Source organism: Henckelia pumila, unplaced genomic scaffold (assembly GCF_033568475.1).
Source record: "Henckelia pumila isolate YLH828 unplaced genomic scaffold, ASM3356847v2 CTG_461:::fragment_3, whole genome shotgun sequence".
Lineage (NCBI taxonomy): Eukaryota > Viridiplantae > Streptophyta > Magnoliopsida > Lamiales > Gesneriaceae > Henckelia > Henckelia pumila.
Window position 1 is genome coordinate 5909952 of NW_027331831.1, and position 17844 is coordinate 5927795.

The 17844-nt window shown below is 33.3% G+C and overlaps 1 protein-coding gene and 2 long non-coding RNA genes across 3 annotated transcripts; all 3 read left to right on the plus strand.

Annotated features, from left to right (window-relative positions):
* The first annotated feature begins 1070 nt into the window (after window positions 1–1070).
* LOC140871402 (probable clathrin assembly protein At4g32285) lies at window positions 1071–3671 on the plus strand. The gene is made up of 2 exons (XM_073273902.1): window positions 1071–1345; window positions 1437–3671. Exon 2 carries the CDS (start codon window positions 1478–1480, stop codon window positions 3368–3370), a length of 1893 nt encoding a protein of 630 aa, XP_073130003.1. The 5' UTR covers window positions 1071–1345; window positions 1437–1477; the 3' UTR covers window positions 3371–3671.
* A 971-nt stretch (window positions 3672–4642) lies between these two features.
* On the plus strand, window positions 4643–16584 carry LOC140872372 (uncharacterized). Its single transcript, XR_012147793.1, has 3 exons — window positions 4643–4985; window positions 5358–5449; window positions 16524–16584. It is a non-coding gene; the product is annotated as an uncharacterized lncRNA (long non-coding RNA).
* LOC140871218 (uncharacterized) lies at window positions 10179–11375 on the plus strand. Its single transcript, XR_012147655.1, has 3 exons — window positions 10179–10836; window positions 10938–11062; window positions 11170–11375. It is a non-coding gene; the product is annotated as an uncharacterized lncRNA (long non-coding RNA).
* Window positions 16585–17844: the final 1260 nt, after the last annotated feature.

Sequence of the window (17844 nt, forward strand, 5' to 3'; positions counted from 1 at the left end):
AATCATTGATAACAAATATAGAGGATATAATAATTATGAATACCCTCTGAATTCTGTAGTTACTCGAGTTTATGGGCGGATTGATCAAAATTTTTCAATAACCGTTCGAACTGCAACCGTTTGAAACCGTGAAACCAATTTTATATTTAAAATTGTAATTAAAAAAAAATAAAGTATAAAAAAAAATAAAGTATAATCGAATCGCAAAGGGCAATTCAATTTAATTTTTTTTTTTAAAAAAAATGCAAAACCACTCCATGATCCCCTAAAGAGAAACATTCATTTTTAGATATACCATTGATAGAGTTGACCCAAGTGAGAGAATGATATAATAGGATTGTGGTTGTTAACCTACGTTTGGTTTATTTTTGCATAAACCCAGTCAATCTCCATTGAAAGGATAAACACCAAATGAAAGAAAATAAACTCACTCTCATGCCCAATACTAATAATTATTAATAACAATACTTTTCTTAATCATCCATATTAAATTCCCGTAATACCATTTGCTCTAAAAAGAAAGACCCAACATTGTTTGTAATTTTAACTGGTTTGAAAGGTTATTTGGGAAAAAAAGAGTACAAAGATTTTTAATTAATATCATCCAAAAAATCCTACCAAACAAATATTTTATCACTATATATTATTATTATTTTTCTTATCAATCCTTACTTTTACATCATTCATTTACCAATAACTCCATAATCTATCATCCAAAGTCCAAATCAAGAATAGAGTATTATCCCATATATAGATTGGACAATTTCTCCCGATGTCATTTGTCAATTTTATCACATGAAATTGAATTGTGTTCATCGGATCTTAGTCCTTTAGGTCTTTTGTGAAAGAATTCCACGAATATTTATTTGCGAAGCATATTTAGAATAAGAATTAATAATTTTGGTGTGACAAAACAATCATTGAATTTCAAAATAAGGAGTGAATCTCGCACAATAATTTGTGCCACCAATGTAAACTAGTTTGAAGAATAAAGAACATTTAAAAACCTAGGGTTCCTTGAGTTTTTATTTTTAATTTATTTGGGTCTAAATTTCCCCAAATAATTTGAGACTTTGTCGGTCAACTTCCCCTCTCTTTTCTCCCAAAGTTGGCACCAAATCTTGCAAGTGATCCATCACCGAACCATAAACCACCCGCTAACCATAAAAATCACCCGCCTGCAATTCCAACACGCATTCACCATTATCTGTCTGCAGCCCACAGCTCCCCTTGTTTTCTTTTTCTTCTTACATTTTCAAAGATTATACTTTTAAACCCAGAAGACTAGATCCGTCGGTGAATTTTCTGTTCCATCGTCTAGATCTAAGTGATTCCTTGTTTAAAGGTGAGTAAACTTCAAAACCCATTTGTTAGTTTCGTTTTCTTGACCATCGAAGCTCGCGCATCATCAAAGTTTTCCCATTTTTGAATTCCAGAATTTTGAGCGTGGGATATCGGAGAAAAGTTAGCTCAAGCCATGCCGCCGACAACGATTCGGAAAGCTATTGGGACGGTGAAGGACCAAGCCAGCATCGGGATCGCCAAGGTTGCCAGCAACTTGGCGCCGGAGCTGGAAGTCGCCATAGTCAAAGCCACGAGTCACGACGATGACCCGGCATCCGAGAAGTATATAAGGGAAATTCTCCATTTGAACTCGCTCTCTCGTGGGTATGTTAACGCTTGTGTTGTTGCTATATCTAAAAGATTGGGGAAGACTCGGGATTGGATCGTTGCCCTCAAGTGTTTGATGTTAATCCACCGTTTGCTCAACGATGGAGATGCTGTTTTCCAGCAGGAAATCATGTTTGCTACTAGAAAGGGGACCAGATTGTTGAACTTGTCGGATTTCCGTGATGAGGCTCATTCCAATTCATGGGATCATTCCGCATTCGTGAGAACCTATGCTCTGTACTTGGATCAGAGGCTTGAGTTGATGGTTTATGATCGGAGACAGAGTGCACAAGGGGTTGGAATGAGAGGATTTGGCAGTAGAGAGGATCTGAATAATTATAGATCGCCACCAGGATCAAACAGGGGATATGACGATTTGAATGAATCTCGGGACAGACAGGGTTATGGAATGCCCAGATCGCAGTCATCCGGGGACGTCAGAGAATCTACAGAGGGGAGCAAAGATTTTACCCCACTGCGGGAAATGAAGCCGGAGAGGGTTCTTGGGAAGATGGGTCATTTGCAGAGACTGTTGGACCGGTTCTTGTCGTGTCGACCCACGGGTCTAGCCAAGAATGAGAGGATGATTGTGGTGGCACTGTATGCAATGGTCAAGGAGAGCTTCAAGTTCTATGCTGATGTGTGCGAGGTTCTGGCAGTACTACTAGATAAGTTCTTTGATATGGAGTATCAAGATTGTGTGAAAGCTTTTGATGCCTATGCTAGCGCAGCTAAGCAGATTGATGAGCTGGTAGGATTCTATAGCTGGTGCAAAGATGTTGGGGTGGCAAGGTCTTCCGAGTATCCGGAAGTGCAGAAGATCACTAGTAAGCTGCTGGAGACTTTGGGGGAGTTTGTGAGGGACAGGGCGAAGGCGATCAAGAGCCCTGAAAGGAAGGCGGAGATCGAGCCAGTTGCGCAAGCTCGAGAGGAGGAGCCGGTGTCTGATCTGAATGAGATCAAAGCATTGCCGCCTCCAGAAAACTACACCCCCCCTCCACCACCTGAGCCAGAGATGCCTAAGCCCATTGTCCAAGAGACTCGAGATTTAGTGGATCTACGGGATGAGGGAGTGACTGCTGATGATCAAGGCAATAAATTTGCTTTGGCGCTGTTTGCTGGGCCGGTGGCAAACAATGGGAATGGCTCGTGGGAAGCATTCCCTTCGAACGGAGAGCCAGAGGTGACTTCTGCTTGGCAGAATCCGGCATCCGAGAGCGGAAAGGCTGATTGGGAACTAGCCCTGGTCGAGTCTGCCAGTAATTTGTCCAGGCAGAAGGCTGCAATGGGTGGGGGACTTGATCCTTTACTGTTGAATGGCATGTATGATCAGGGAATGGTTCGGCAACATGTGAGCACGACCCAATTGAGTGGTGGTAGTGCCAGCAGTGTGGCACTGCCAGGTTCCGGGACAAGCAAAACTCCAGTGTTAGCACTCCCTGCACCAGACGGAACGGTCCAGGCCGTTGGACAAGATCCATTTGCCGCATCCTTGAGCATTCCCCCACCAGCGTACGTGCAGATGTCGGATATGGAAAAGAAGCAGCACTTTTTATCGCAGGAGCAGATGGTATGGCAACAGTATTCAAGAGAAGGCATGCAAGGCCAAACCAGTTTGCACAAGATCGGCGCCGCTGCTCAGCCTTATGGAATGCCACCCGTAAATGGACCTTATGGGTATCACTTCACGCATTACTGATTTTTCAGCAAAGTTTACTTAAGCATTATAATTATATTACTCTTTTTCTTTCCTTTGCATTCTATGTTATATTGCTTGCAGTTGTGCATGATCATGGGCATAGAAAAGGGCATGAATGTGATTGCAGGGGCTTTGTTCCGTTTATGAATTCTTTTTTCTGTAATACAATTTCAGATTTTTGTAACAATGTATTAATTTTTTTTGTATTGAAATGATATCTCAGTGGTAGCTACTATGTTGCATTTGTTTTTGTCTGGAAAACCCAGCTTGAAAAGTTGTCCAAAGTGCCATTGGCCGCTATCTATAAAAGAATCCAACGAGCCTTTTTAGCTTTCCCAGATTCCATATGCAAAGGGAAAGCGTGAAGCTTCCTCCATTGGTGGAGCATCTTTCTTTAAAATCTTTTGCATGTCTAAATTTTATTAATGGCTTCTTTGAGTGGTGGAATCGCCCATCGAAAAAACAAGGTATTCCGTAGTATTATCGAGATATCAAAATTATACCATGACCCCAAACGTCAGCATGATATAGTATAGTGTAGATATAAATAACTTTGGTATTTGTCAAAAATTGCCAACTTAATTGTTTTATCCAATGAAGATGATTGTGTGGTATGAATATAGGCTCTCCTCTTCAAACAGCAAACGCGTTTTTAATATTCATGTTCAAATTCGACCAGCTTTGATTTTCCTGTCTGTCGTTGGATTGACATATTCGTTCTAGATTAATTATGACCATTTTATTAAATTACAAATTTCATGATACTACTTAATTCATGACTAAAATACACATAGCTGACCTCATTATCATTAAACTCAAATGGTGACTATTTTTTAAAGTGGAAGTGTCTCTTGAGACAATCTCTGGCCATCAATTTGAGTTTAACCTATCTTACCAGCGGCAGGGTCCTGAAGGAGGGAGCAACATGACCAACCTTCAGAGCATACTACACAATATTTCAGCAAAAAATATGCTCCACACGAGGATCGAACTCGCAACACTGGGAAATCTCTTCCCACGTCACCTCAGACTTTACCAACTCGCCTATGTCCTTGTGGGCTATATCATAATTATTATTCTAATAGATTATGTATGAGTCATACAATTTTTGAGTGATTTCTCAATCTATCTACATACTTTTTTTTTTGAAAGGAAAATCTTGTATTTATTAATTAATATAAATATCTTCAATTACAAGATCAATAATTCAAAACAAAATCTTTCAAATTTCCAAACAAAAGGGATAGGAGAGGAAAGAGCAAAAGAGACCAACGAATGAGCAACTCGATCGATACTTTAAAACGTGAATAAGTGAACATCGGCCAGTTTTTGTTCCGTATCCGGTAAATAAAAAGACGCGCGTCTTACAGATTTGAGAGCCACCGCTCAAAACAAAAACGTGCCCAAGAATGAATGGATGAGGGATTTGGTGGCTTCTTATTTTTTTCATTTCGCTGAGTCATTTGCTCATAGTCTCTCTACCTGGATCTGCGTCTTCCTAATATCTCTGAAGTTTTATAATTCGAAGTTAATTTCGAATTCAATTTTGGTTGTTGCGTTGAATTTGTAGACGCTTTTGTGCTTCTGCGTACTCTGGAGTTCATCCCGGAAGAAGGTTTGATTTCAAATTTTTATGTTCTCCAAACTTAAACCTGTGCTTTTACAAATACTGGTTTTTTACTTCAATCGTTTTTTTTAAACCGTGGTTTTTTTCAAAAATATTTCAACAGATGGAAACTGATTTGACAATGCACATTACAATGTTGTATGAACAGACAAATATGATATATTATCTACTTAACATTTAATTCTCTTCTCCATTTTTCAAAATTAAAGGGATTGTTAAATAATGAAATATGAACTGATTTTTTTACCCTTTTTTTAACCGTGCTGTACAAAGTTACTTATTACTTTCATTATCTGCCAGTTTACAACTACCAACTGTTTTTCTCACTTTCTCTGACGGTTTGCACGACTGTCGTGCTAGGAACACTTACTGCTTTAAATCCTGCGTGTCACACTGAACAAAACGTGCACATCACAAGAAATGTTGTGTTCTTCGACTCGACCAGCGTACAGGTTCAATTTCTAGTTTCAATTTTATTACCAGTAGATGCTTTGTATATATATGCCTATCTTACTGCGTTTTACTTATTAGTTTCACAAAAGTTTTAAGTTCCAGCTTACTCAAGTTACATTATTATACCTTGTTCACTACTTTAAATTTGCGATAATGCCACGACATAGAAATACAAGAATTTCACAAGTTAACAAGAAAAGAAAATCTCATAAAAGGAAATACAGTAGCTTAGAAAATCGTAGATTGACTAAAAATATTCGACGAAGAGAACAAACAACTTTTCTAAATCCAAATGCAGTTGATGTACAAAATTTTGACGTTGAGCCATTAAAATGCATAGTGAGTAGTCTAGATTTACGCCCTAATGTGTCAAACTATGAATTTTGTAAAGCACACCGTATTCACTTGGAACCACCAACATTTTGCTGCTCACTAGGAGACGTAAATATTTTATCTACAGAAATGCCTTCTAACTTAGTTCAATTGTATTTTGGTAATGTTGAGGACGCTAAAGAATTCATGAACTGTGTCCGTAGTTATAATAACATGTTTGCATTCACATCAATGAGTGTACATTGTGACAAATCTTTAGCTTTAAATGATGGAATCTATACATTTCGTGTACAAGGTTAAGTTTACCACTTTATGGATCAACTTATACCATCAAATAATGAGAAGGCTAAAAATCTACAACTGTATTTTTTTGATACTGAAAATGAGATCTTGAATTGCATGTGCATTAATAGTTCCAAATTTAAAAAAACTCTTGTACAAAAATTAACTCATATTTTAAGCGTAAATCCATACGCAAATTTCTTCCGAAGTCTTAATAGTATTCAAAACTTGTATGGATATAAAATTATTACAAGCTGACCCTATCGTTGATCTACACGTTTTTAATAAACCTATTGTGTCCCAAATTGCTGGAGTATGGATAGAATCTAATGAAGGAGACCAATATACAAGTCAACATATACAAGTATATCCAAAAGATAGCCGACCTCAAATAATTAAACACTATTTTTCTTGTTACGATCCTATGCGATATTCTCTTATTTTTTCAAATGGAGAATCTGGGTGGCATCGAAAAATTAAAAGATTAAATGAAAGACACAAAAAATGACTCCTAGACCAACATGTGATGGTGAAAGTATTTATGACATCCAAAGTTCCATAAGTACAAACTCCTTCGAACACACAGAAAAGGTCAACGGTGTCATGTCGTGAATACTAATGTTACAAATTACAAATACGAAAAAACGACAAATCTTTCTTGCTACATATTGGTAGGTTTCTACAACAATATATAATAGATATGTACATCAAAATTAAAACATCAAGACTAGACTTCTTCAGAAGTACAGAAATGCAACATCGCCTATGTAACGACGTGTACTGTGGATTATTAGATAGTATAACACAAGACTGTCAAATGGGTAATGACGTTGGAAAACGTATGATATTATCGGCTTCATTTATTGGAGGACCTAGAGATATGCGTAAGAGGTATATGGATGCTATAACTTTAGTACAACGGAAAACCTGATATTTTTTTACAATAACTTCAAACTCAAATTGGCTAGAAATAAAAGCTTTATGTTTACCCTCCGATGAAGCCCAAAATAGACCTGATTTGATTGTTAGAATATTTCGTGCAAAATTACAAGTCTTAAAAAATGAATTGTTCACAAATGCAATTTTCGGTCACGTTATTGCTTACACTTATGTAATAGAATTTCAAAAAATAGGCTTACCACATGCACATTTTATGCTCATTTTAAATCAGGCATCCAAAATGTTTTACCCCAAAGCATTTGATTGAATTGTTTGTGCAGAATTATCGTATCAACTAACACATTCATATTTGTTTTCATTGGTAGTAAAACATATTATGCATGGACCTTGTGGTTTATTTAATCCATCATGTTCTTGTATGAAAAAAGGATTTTGTAAGTTTAATTTCCCTAAAGAATTCTCTGAAAATACTAAATATGGCATAAATTCATATCAATGTACCGACGTAGAAATGACAACCATATTGTCACAATCAGGGGTTCATAGCTTGATAACCGTTGGGTTGTATCTTATAACTCATATCTTCTTGCTAAATTTAATTGTCACATAAAAGTTGAAATATGTTCATCTATTCAAGCTATAAAATATATCTACAAATATATTTATAAAGCACACGACAAAATTTTATATACATTAGCTGACATGAAAAAGATCCAATGGTTGACGAAATAAAAAATTTCCAGTGTTTTCACCTTCTGAAGCAATTTGAAAAATTTTCAAATTTGATCTTAACCATGTTCATCTATCTGTAATATGTTTACCAATTAATTTAGAGAATCAACAATTAGTAACTTGCATTGCCAATCAATCATTATCCAGCATTACTAATAACCCTACAATTTAAAAATATGTTAACACAATTTTTCTACATGAGTCAATACAACGATTACACTAGAAAACTTGCTTGCTTATATGTTGAATTCCCTGAATACTTTACTTGGCACAATGATACAAAAGAATGGAAACCACGTAAAAACATGAAGTAATAGCTAGAATTTTTAGTTTCCACCCAATATATGACGAAAAGTTTTACCTAAAATTGTTGCTAATACACATTCGAAAACCTAATTCTTTAGAGACTTGCGAATAATCAATGGAAAAACTTATGCTTCATTTAGAAAAGCAGCACAATTGTTGGGATTAATGGAGGATGATAATACTGCTGATATGTGTATTCAAGTGGCAGCTGCTTACCTAATGCCTGTTGCTTTACGTCAATTATTTGCTATTGTCCTTGTTTATTGCAATCCTAAAAACCCCAAGGAATTATGACTAAAATATGAAAATTTCTTATCACAAGATTTTGAACAAAACAAATCTCTTACTCCTTATATAATTAAATACAAACAAGTCTCCACAATAGTTTGGCAAAAGAATTACACCTAACGAAGACCTTCTTGCTGTCGAGCAATTAAATAAAGAACAAAAATCTGCTTACAATCGAATCTTATATCATGTTAATAATAATTTATCGCATGTATTCTTTGTGGATGGTCCTGGTGGTACTGGGAAAACATTCTTATACAAAACACTTCTTGCCACAATTTGTTATGCTGGTCACATAGCACTTGCTACAGCAACTTCAGGCGTAGCAGCATCTTTACTTTCAGGAGGATGCACTTCACATTCACGATTTAAAATTCCTCTGCATGAAAATGATTCTAAACCTTGTAGCATAAGTAAACAATATCTCATTTAATAAAGACAACAAAATTAATAATTTGGGATGAGGCTACAATGGATAAACGTAATATTATTGAAAAGTTCGATGAAATGTTAAGAGACATATTGAACTCGAAAACAATTTTTGGTGGTAAAATTATTGTTTTCGGTGGAGATTTTCGTCAAACCTTGCAAGTAATTCTTAAAGGTAATAAAGATGATGTTATAGATTTTTCGATTGTTATGTCACCTTTATGGAACCAATTTGAGAAACTAAAACTAAAGCAAAATATGCGAACATTACTCGATCCTAAATTTTCGTCTTACTTATAGAGAATTGGAGATGATGTCGAGGAAATTAACGAAAACGATGAAATCCAAATTTCACCTAAATCAAGCATTCTATTTACGGATGAAATTACATCTTTAAATACATTAATAGACACAGTATTCCCAAATATTAACGATGACAATTTAAATTTCTCTTTATTTGTAAAACGAGCTATACTTACCACACGAAATGAATTTGTCCACGAAATAAATGACATAATGATTAATAAATTTCCTGGCGAAATAAAACACATATTATAGATGTGATGAAAATACAAGTACTTGCCTTATACTAGATAAGGAAGAATTGTTTCACTCTTTAACTCCTAAAGGACTTCCTCCTCATAAATTAACTTTAAAAGTAAATGCACCAATCATATTTCTAAGAAACATTAATCCAACTGAAGGACTTTGCATTGATACACGGATTCTTTGTAAAGGTTTCAACGCAAAAGTCATTTATGCTAAAGTATCAGTTGGTATCCATGCATGGAAACCTGTATTTATTCCTTGTATAACATTAGAAGCTCTTCACGATAATTTTTCATCCATTCCATTTAAAAGAAAACAATTTTCTGTACGACTATGTTTTGCAATGACAATTAATAAAGAACATGGTCAAACTCTAGATTTCGTTGGTGTTTATTTGTAAGAATCTGTTTACTTACATGGGCAACTTTATGTTGCATTGTCAATAGCAAAAAGTATAGATCAATTAAAGGTGCTTATTAGACCATCAACAACATTGATCCAGAATACTAATTATACAAAGAATGTTGTATACCAAGATGTTTTACAAGCAGCGAATTCTTTTTAAGATAGATAAATTTTAATCTTTCATTCATTATATTTTCAATTCTTATATTGAATCAAATATTGTCAGCATATTATTATGATAATTGAATTACACTTCTCTACTTCTTCTAAAACTTTCTACATGATGTGCTGCAAAGATTCGATTAAAAATGCATTACTCCATATTGTTATTCAAAAAATATAGTTGATTTTATTTTTCATTCACAAAATTGCGAAGTAAATTTCTTTGAACTTCATGCTTATTTTAATCGTTATTTGCAGCTTATAATTTCTTGAAAATTTTTTTTTCATAAATATTTCGAGAATCATGAGCTATTTCTTTTTCCCAATAAGACCAATGGAAGATAAATGTACAACATTAGGGAATCTAAAATCAAATATGCAAAACTGGTTTGTAAAAGTGTTGTTAGCAGAGAAAACCCCAATTCGACACACAAGTTGGGTCAGACAACAAAAATTTGTCCTAGTTGATAAAGAGTTAAAATCTATTTCCTGCAATAAATATATTATTACATCAGTTTATCTTACATATACTTTCTGTTAGGACATAATAGAAGCATGCAAAGTATTATTTATGAACACGATGTCGATCAATAAGACAAGTTGATTGAGCTATACAAGATACACTTTGTGGGGAATGCAAAAATTAGGGAAATAACTGTGAATATACCAATTCTAGCACTTTCACAACATCATATGATTCTCAACAAAAGTACTTACACCAAGCATGCATGTCAAGAAGATCAATTTCCAATTAACGACATTTATCAGCTTACGTTTTTGCACAATGTCCTCAGTTTGCAGATGTAACCAACAGGCAAATCAGCTAAGTTTTTCCCACATTTTCTCTCTCTGTATAATTATATTATGTCTTTTTATCTTGCTCATTTCAATAATGTAAAATTGTTATATCCAGACTTGCTTTGTGGTGTTATACACGCGTTTCCACCACGCATTGTTCAACCAAAAGAAGTTTGCAAGAGTTTGTTGTTATCAATGAAGAGTAAACCACTCTATCTTGAAACAAATACTTTAAATTGATGTAATCGAAAAGTTTTCTCAAATTTTATTATGTGAAAAATTACAATTTTGTTGTGGATGCAGGCGTCGACCTTTGCTGCTTACATTATGGGAAGACTTTTTACACTATGAAGCACCATACTTAACGAAAAATGTCCACAAAATGCCTATGATTTTGGTGATGAGACTTTCAGTCAACACTTTTTATGGTAAAAAAATTTCTCTCTTTTTAAACATGTCAAAAAAACTAATTATTTACTGCAGTATATTATATATGATTATAAGTGCCCTTACCCTTTCAAATTTATCAAAATAGGGTTGTCCGTGGGAACAGTGCCGATCACTACTATTCTTTTTGACCCTTCAATATCACATGATGAAGACCTGAAATTCTGGTAATTGAGAACCTTTGAATAATGTCATTTCAAAACTTTACAAGTAATCCTAGCTCTATTGGAAATAATCTCTTACATGCATGGTCTGAACTTCATTGATCTCTATTCACATTACCATCCATGACTCTTCTTATATACTTGTTATATACTCACATACACTTTTATGAAATTTGCAAAATATCGTATGGTTATAATTTCAGAATATAATGTGGTTTGATCCTCCAATACCACAAACTGAAGACCTGAAATTATGGTAATTTAGAACCTTTAAATAATGTCATTTCAAAATTTTACAAGTAATCCTCGCTCTGTTGGAAATTATCTCTTATTACAGTATAAACATGTGAATTCACATCCGTATACAGCTCCACAAGCTCGGGAACAGTTTGGGCAGGCTAAAAAGTATAAACGATGTTGTGTTTCTGAAATTTTCAGTGTTGCTTTAACCCAAAAAGATTTCATTTGCAAGAGTGAATGTAGTTGTATTAATATTTGTTTATGAGATTTAAATAAATGTAAAACAATTTTTTAATGAATATTACCGTTTCTGACAAACTGAGGATTTGGCTGATTTTTCGAATTTGAGAGCTTGGTGGTTGGTCTATGCTTTGATATGCTTTTTCATATCGCCTTTTCATATAACTTTTGGAAGACAACAATTTCTATATAATCTTTGTTGGCTTTGATCCTAAAGATATGTGTAAATATTAGCAATTCAAGTTTTACTATATTTCTATTTAGATAAACTTGAGAGAAATATATGAATAGCAAACAATCATTTGAGGATAATGTAGACCTAGTAAACTTAGCAGGAATTTTAGATTTGTTGTTACCGAATAATTGGGAAACAAAAGAGAATTTGTTTGATATGAAAAATGTATTCAAATATCTTGTCTAAATTTGAAAGTATTGATGTTTTTCAGTTGACATATATTAAATTGAATTGAACAACATTGGAGGAAGAGTTAGAATAAGGAAGAATTAATATTCAAGTTTAAGCAGACTGCAATTAAAATTTGATTAAAACAGTAGATATAATTGCAGTCTGCTTAAACTTGAATATTAATTATTTCTTATTCTAACTCTTCCTCCAATGTAGTTCAATTCAATTTAATATATGTCAACTGAAAAACATTAATACTATCAAATTTAGACGAAAATAGATGATATTTGAATACATTTTTCATATCAAACAAATTCTCTTTTGTTTTCCAATTATTCGATAACAACAAATCTAAAATTCCTGCTAAGTTTACTAGGTCTACATTGTCCTCAAATGATTGTTTGCTATTCATATATTTTCTCTCCAGTTTATCTACATAGAAATATAGTAGAAGTTGAATTGCTAATATTTACACATAAATTTAGGATCAAAGCCAACAAAGATTATATAGAAATTGTTGTCTCCCAAAATTTATATGAAAAAGCATATCAAAGCATAGACCAACCACCATGATCTCAAATTCAAAAAATCAGCCAAATCCTCAGCTGTCAGAAACGGTAATATTCATTAATAAATTGGTTTACATTTATTTAAATCTCATAAACAAATATTAATGCAACTACATTCCCTCTTGCAAATGAATCTTTTTGGGTTAAAGCTACGCTGAAAATTTCAGAAACACAACATCGTTTATACTTTTTAGCCTGCCCAAACTGTTCCGGAGCTTTTGGAGCTGTGTACGGATGTGAATTCACATGTTTATACTGTAATAAGAGATTATTTCCAACAGAGCGAGGATTACTTGTAAAGTTTTAAAATGACATTATTTAAAGGTTTTAAATTACCATAATTTCAGGTCTTCAGTTTGTGGTATTGGAGGATCAAACCACATTATATTCTGGAATTATAGCCATACGATATTTTGCAAATCTCATAAAAGTGTATGTGAGTATATAACAAGTATATAAGAAGAGTAATGAATGGTAATGTGAATAGAGATCAATGAAGTTCAGACCATGCATGTAAGAGATTATTTCCAATAGAGCGAGGATTACTTGTAAAGTTTTGAAATGACATTATTCAAAGGTTCTCAATTACCAGAATTTCAGGTCTTCGGCCTGTGATATTGAAGGGTCAAAAATAATAGTAGTGGTCGGCACTGTTCCCACGGACAACCCTATTTTGATAAATTTGAAAGGGTAAGGGCAATTATAATCTTATATAACATACTGTAGTAAATAATTAGTTTTTTTGACATGTTCAAACAGAGAGAAATTTTTTTACCATAAAAAGTGTTGACTGAAAGTCTCATCACCAAAATCATAGGCATTTTGTGGACATTTTTCGTTAAGTATGCTGCTTCATAGTGTAAAAAGTCTTCCCATAATGTAAGCAGCAAAGGTCGGCGCCTGCATCCACAGAAAATTTGTAATTTTTCACATAATATAATTTGAGTAAACTTTTCGATTACATCAATTTAAAGTATTTGTTTCAAGATAGAGTGGTTTACTCTTCATTGATAACAACGAACTCTTGCAAATTTCTTTTGGTTGAACAATGCGTGGTGAAAACACATGTATAACACCACAAAACAAGTCTGTATATAACAATTTTACATTATTGAAATGAGCAAAATAAAAAGTCATTATATAATTATACAGAGAGAGAATGTGGGAAAAACTTAGCTGATTTGCATATTGGTTACATCTGCAAACTGAGGACATTGTGCAAAAGGCGTAAGCTGATAAATGTCGTTAATTGGAAATTGATCTTCTTGACATGCAAGCTTGGTGTAAGTACTTGTGTTGAGAATCATATGATGTTGTGAAAGTGCTAGAATTGGTATATTCACAGTTATTTCCTTAATTTTTGCATTCCCCACAAAGTATATCTTGTATAGCTCAATCAATTTGTCTTATTGATTGACATCGTGTTCATAAATAATACTTTGCATGCTTCTATTATGTCATAACAGAAAGTATATGTAAGATAAACTGATGTAATAATATATTTATTGCAGGAAATAGATTTTAACTCTTTGTCAACCAGGACAAATTTTTGTTGTCTGACCCATCTTGTGTGTCGAATTGGGGTTTTCTCTGCTAACAACACTTTTACAAACCAGTTTTGCATATTTGATTTTAGATTCCCTAATGTTGTACATTTATCTTCCATTGGTCTTATTGGAAAAAAGAAATAGCTCATGATTCTCGAAATATTTATGAAAAAACTTTTGTCAAGAAATTATAAGCTGCAAATAACGATTAAAATGAGCATGAAGTTCAAAGGAATTTACTTCGCAATTTTGTGATTGGAAAATAAAATCAACTATGTTTTTTTGAATAACAATATGGAGTAAAGCATTTTTAATCGAATCTTTGCAGCACAACATGTAGAAAGTTTTAGAAGAAGTAGAGAAGTGTAATTTAATTATCATAATAATGTGCTGACAATATTTGATTCAATATAAGAATTAAAAATATAATGAATTAAAGATTAAAAGTTATCTATCTTAAAAGAATTTGCTGCATACAACGTTCTTTGTATAATTAATATTCTGGATCAATGTTGTTGATTATCTAATAAGCACCTTTAATTGATCTATATTTTTTGCTCTTGACAATACAACAAAAAGTTGATCATGTGAGAAAACAGGTTCTTTCTAATAGACACCAGCAAAATCTAGAGTTTGACCGTGTGCTTTATTAATTGTCATTGCAAAACATAGTCGTACTGGAAAATGGATGAAAAATTATCGTGAGGAGCTTCTAATGTTATAAGAGGAATAAATACAGGTTTTTCTGCATGGATGTTAACTGATATTTTAGCATAAACAACATTTGTGTTGAAACATTTGCAAAGAAGTCGTGTACCATTGAAAAGTCCTTCAGCTGGATTAATGTTTCTTAGCAGTATGATTGGCGTATTTACTTTTAAAGTTAATTTATGAGGATGAAGTCCTTGAGGAGTTAAAGAGTGAAACAATTCTTCCTAATCTGGTATAACGCAAGTACTTGTATTTTCATCACAACTATAATATGTGGTTTTTTCGTCAGTAAATTTATTAATCAATACATCATTTATTTCGTGGACAAACTTATTTCGTGTAGTAAGTATAGCTCGTTTTACAAATAAAGAGAAATCTAAATTGTCGTCGTTAATATTTGGGAATACTGTGTCTATTAATGTATTTAAAAATGTAATTTCATTCGTAAATGGAATGCTTGCTTTAGGTGGAATTTGGATTTCATTTTTTTTCGTTAGTTTCCTCGACACCATCTCCAATTCTCAGTAAGTAAGACGAAAATTTAGGATCGAGTAATGCTCGCATATTTTGCTTTAGTTTTTGTTTCTCAAATTGGTTCCATAAAGGTGGCATAACAATCGAGGAATCTATAATATCATTTTTATTACCTTTAAGAATTACTAGTAGGGTTTGACGAAAATCTCCACCGAAGACAATAATTTTACCATCAAAAATTGCTTTCGAGTTCATTATGTCTCTTAACATTTCGTTGAAATTTTCAATAGTATTACGTTTAGCCATTGTAGCCTCATCCCAAATTATTAATTTTGCTGACTTTATTAAATGAGCTATTGTGCTTTGTTTACTTATGCTACAAGGTTTAGAATCATTTTCATCCAGTGGAATTTTAAATCGTGAATGTGAAGTGCGTCCTCCTGGAAGTAAAGATGCTGCTACGCCTGAAGTTGATGTAGCAAGTGCTATGTTACCAGCGGAACGAATTGTGGCAAGAAGTGCTTTGTATAAGAATGTTTTTCCAGTATCACATCTACAAAGAATACATGCGATAAATTATTATTAACATGATATAAGATTCGATTGTAAGTAGATTTTTGTTTTTTATTTAATTGCTCAGCAGCAAGGTGATCTTCGTTAGGTATTATTATGTCTCGTTCAGTTTGTAATTCTTTTGCCAAACTATTGTGAAGACTTGTAAATACATTATTTGTTAAAGAAAAAAAGTCTTCCAATATTTTTTCCATCGAATAAATATAGTACGCAAGAATGTCTAATACTTTGTGTTTAATTATATAAGGAGTAAGAGATTTGTTTTGTTCAAAATCTTGTGATAAGAAATTTTCATATTTTAGCCATAATTCCTTGGGGTTTTTAGGATTGCAATAAACAAGGACATTAGCAAATAATTGACGTAAAGCAACATGCATTAGGTAAATAGCTGCCTCTAGAATACACATATCGGCAGCATTATCATCCTCCATTAATCCCAACATTCGCTCTTTTCTTACTACGCACAAGGAATGCAACTTGTAGATATTGCATTTAAAGGTTTTACTAAAATCGTGCAGATGACTTTGCATTCATAATTTGCTGACATTGGCGCATGTTCAACAGAGAAGAACGGGTGTGACCGATTAAATCTACTTTACTTGCTGGTGACTGAAGAAGATGTGATTAAGTTTGTTCTGCTTTTTTTCCCTCTTGCTTGATTCCACAAGTCATGTTTAGCTGGCCTTGGTGCTTATTCAAGAGAAAATAAGTAACATGACAGATTCAACTTTATGCAATGATAACCGAAGGTGATGAAATTTCTATATTTCTGCTTGTTTATGGTGTTAACTCAGGTACTGCTACAGCTTGATACCTTTTTTTTTTTTTTTTTTGAATTCATGAAATCAATCACTCTTTTGTATTTAAACAATGTCTCGGGGAAAATTAACTTTCGTACTATCTCAATTGCTAATTTTGTGTTGTTAGTATACTTGAAGTATAGTCGGTTTTTGCTTATTAGTATGCTTGAAGTGTAGTCGGGTTTTGTTTTCCCAGTATTTGAGAGTGATTTTTGGGTCTTTCTAGGCATGCCCAAGTTCCAAATCATAATTCATTTATTTAAACAGAAAAAACTAAACCTTACTCAACAACTCCTTATTTGAATTCTGTGGTATTTGAGAGTGATTTTTGGGTCTTTCTAGGCATGCCCAAGTTTCAAATCATAATTCATTTATTTAAACAGAAAAACTAAGCCTTACTCAGCAACTCCTTATTTGAATTCTGTGGTGGCAAATGACTCTCTATTTTTGTTAATTTATTTCTTGTGTTGGATTGTAATCGATGGGTCTGTCAAATATGTTTAGTAATCTATCTAAAGAATAAATTTTTAGGTTCATCTATTTTTATGGCATTTTGCGTGTGTTTTTAAAGGTAAGAGAAATCTCATCATGTGTGCAAGATCGATTCCATCATCAATTCTCTTGGAAATAGGTAGATCAATTTTAATTTCCGAAATTTCATCATGTGTGCAAGATCGATTCCATCATCAATTCTCTTGGTAATAGATAGATCAATTTTAATTTCCGATACAAAGATAGATTCTACAATACATTTATTTACTTTCCTTTTCGACATACAATATTTTTTAGTTACCGCTAATAAAATACTTTGAACAACACCAAATGTCTACGATATATTTATCTTAATCAAGGCTAGGAACAAAGAAATTGATATTGGTAAACTGAAAAATGAAGTATGCAAATTCTTCAGCACCGATTTCTTTCTCCATATATTTTCTTCCGATTAAATTTGCAAAATTAGCACTACGAGCATCTAATTATGCCCGATCAGGTTATACTTTTGTTTAAAAAATTTTCATGCATGTTTATAAATACTAAA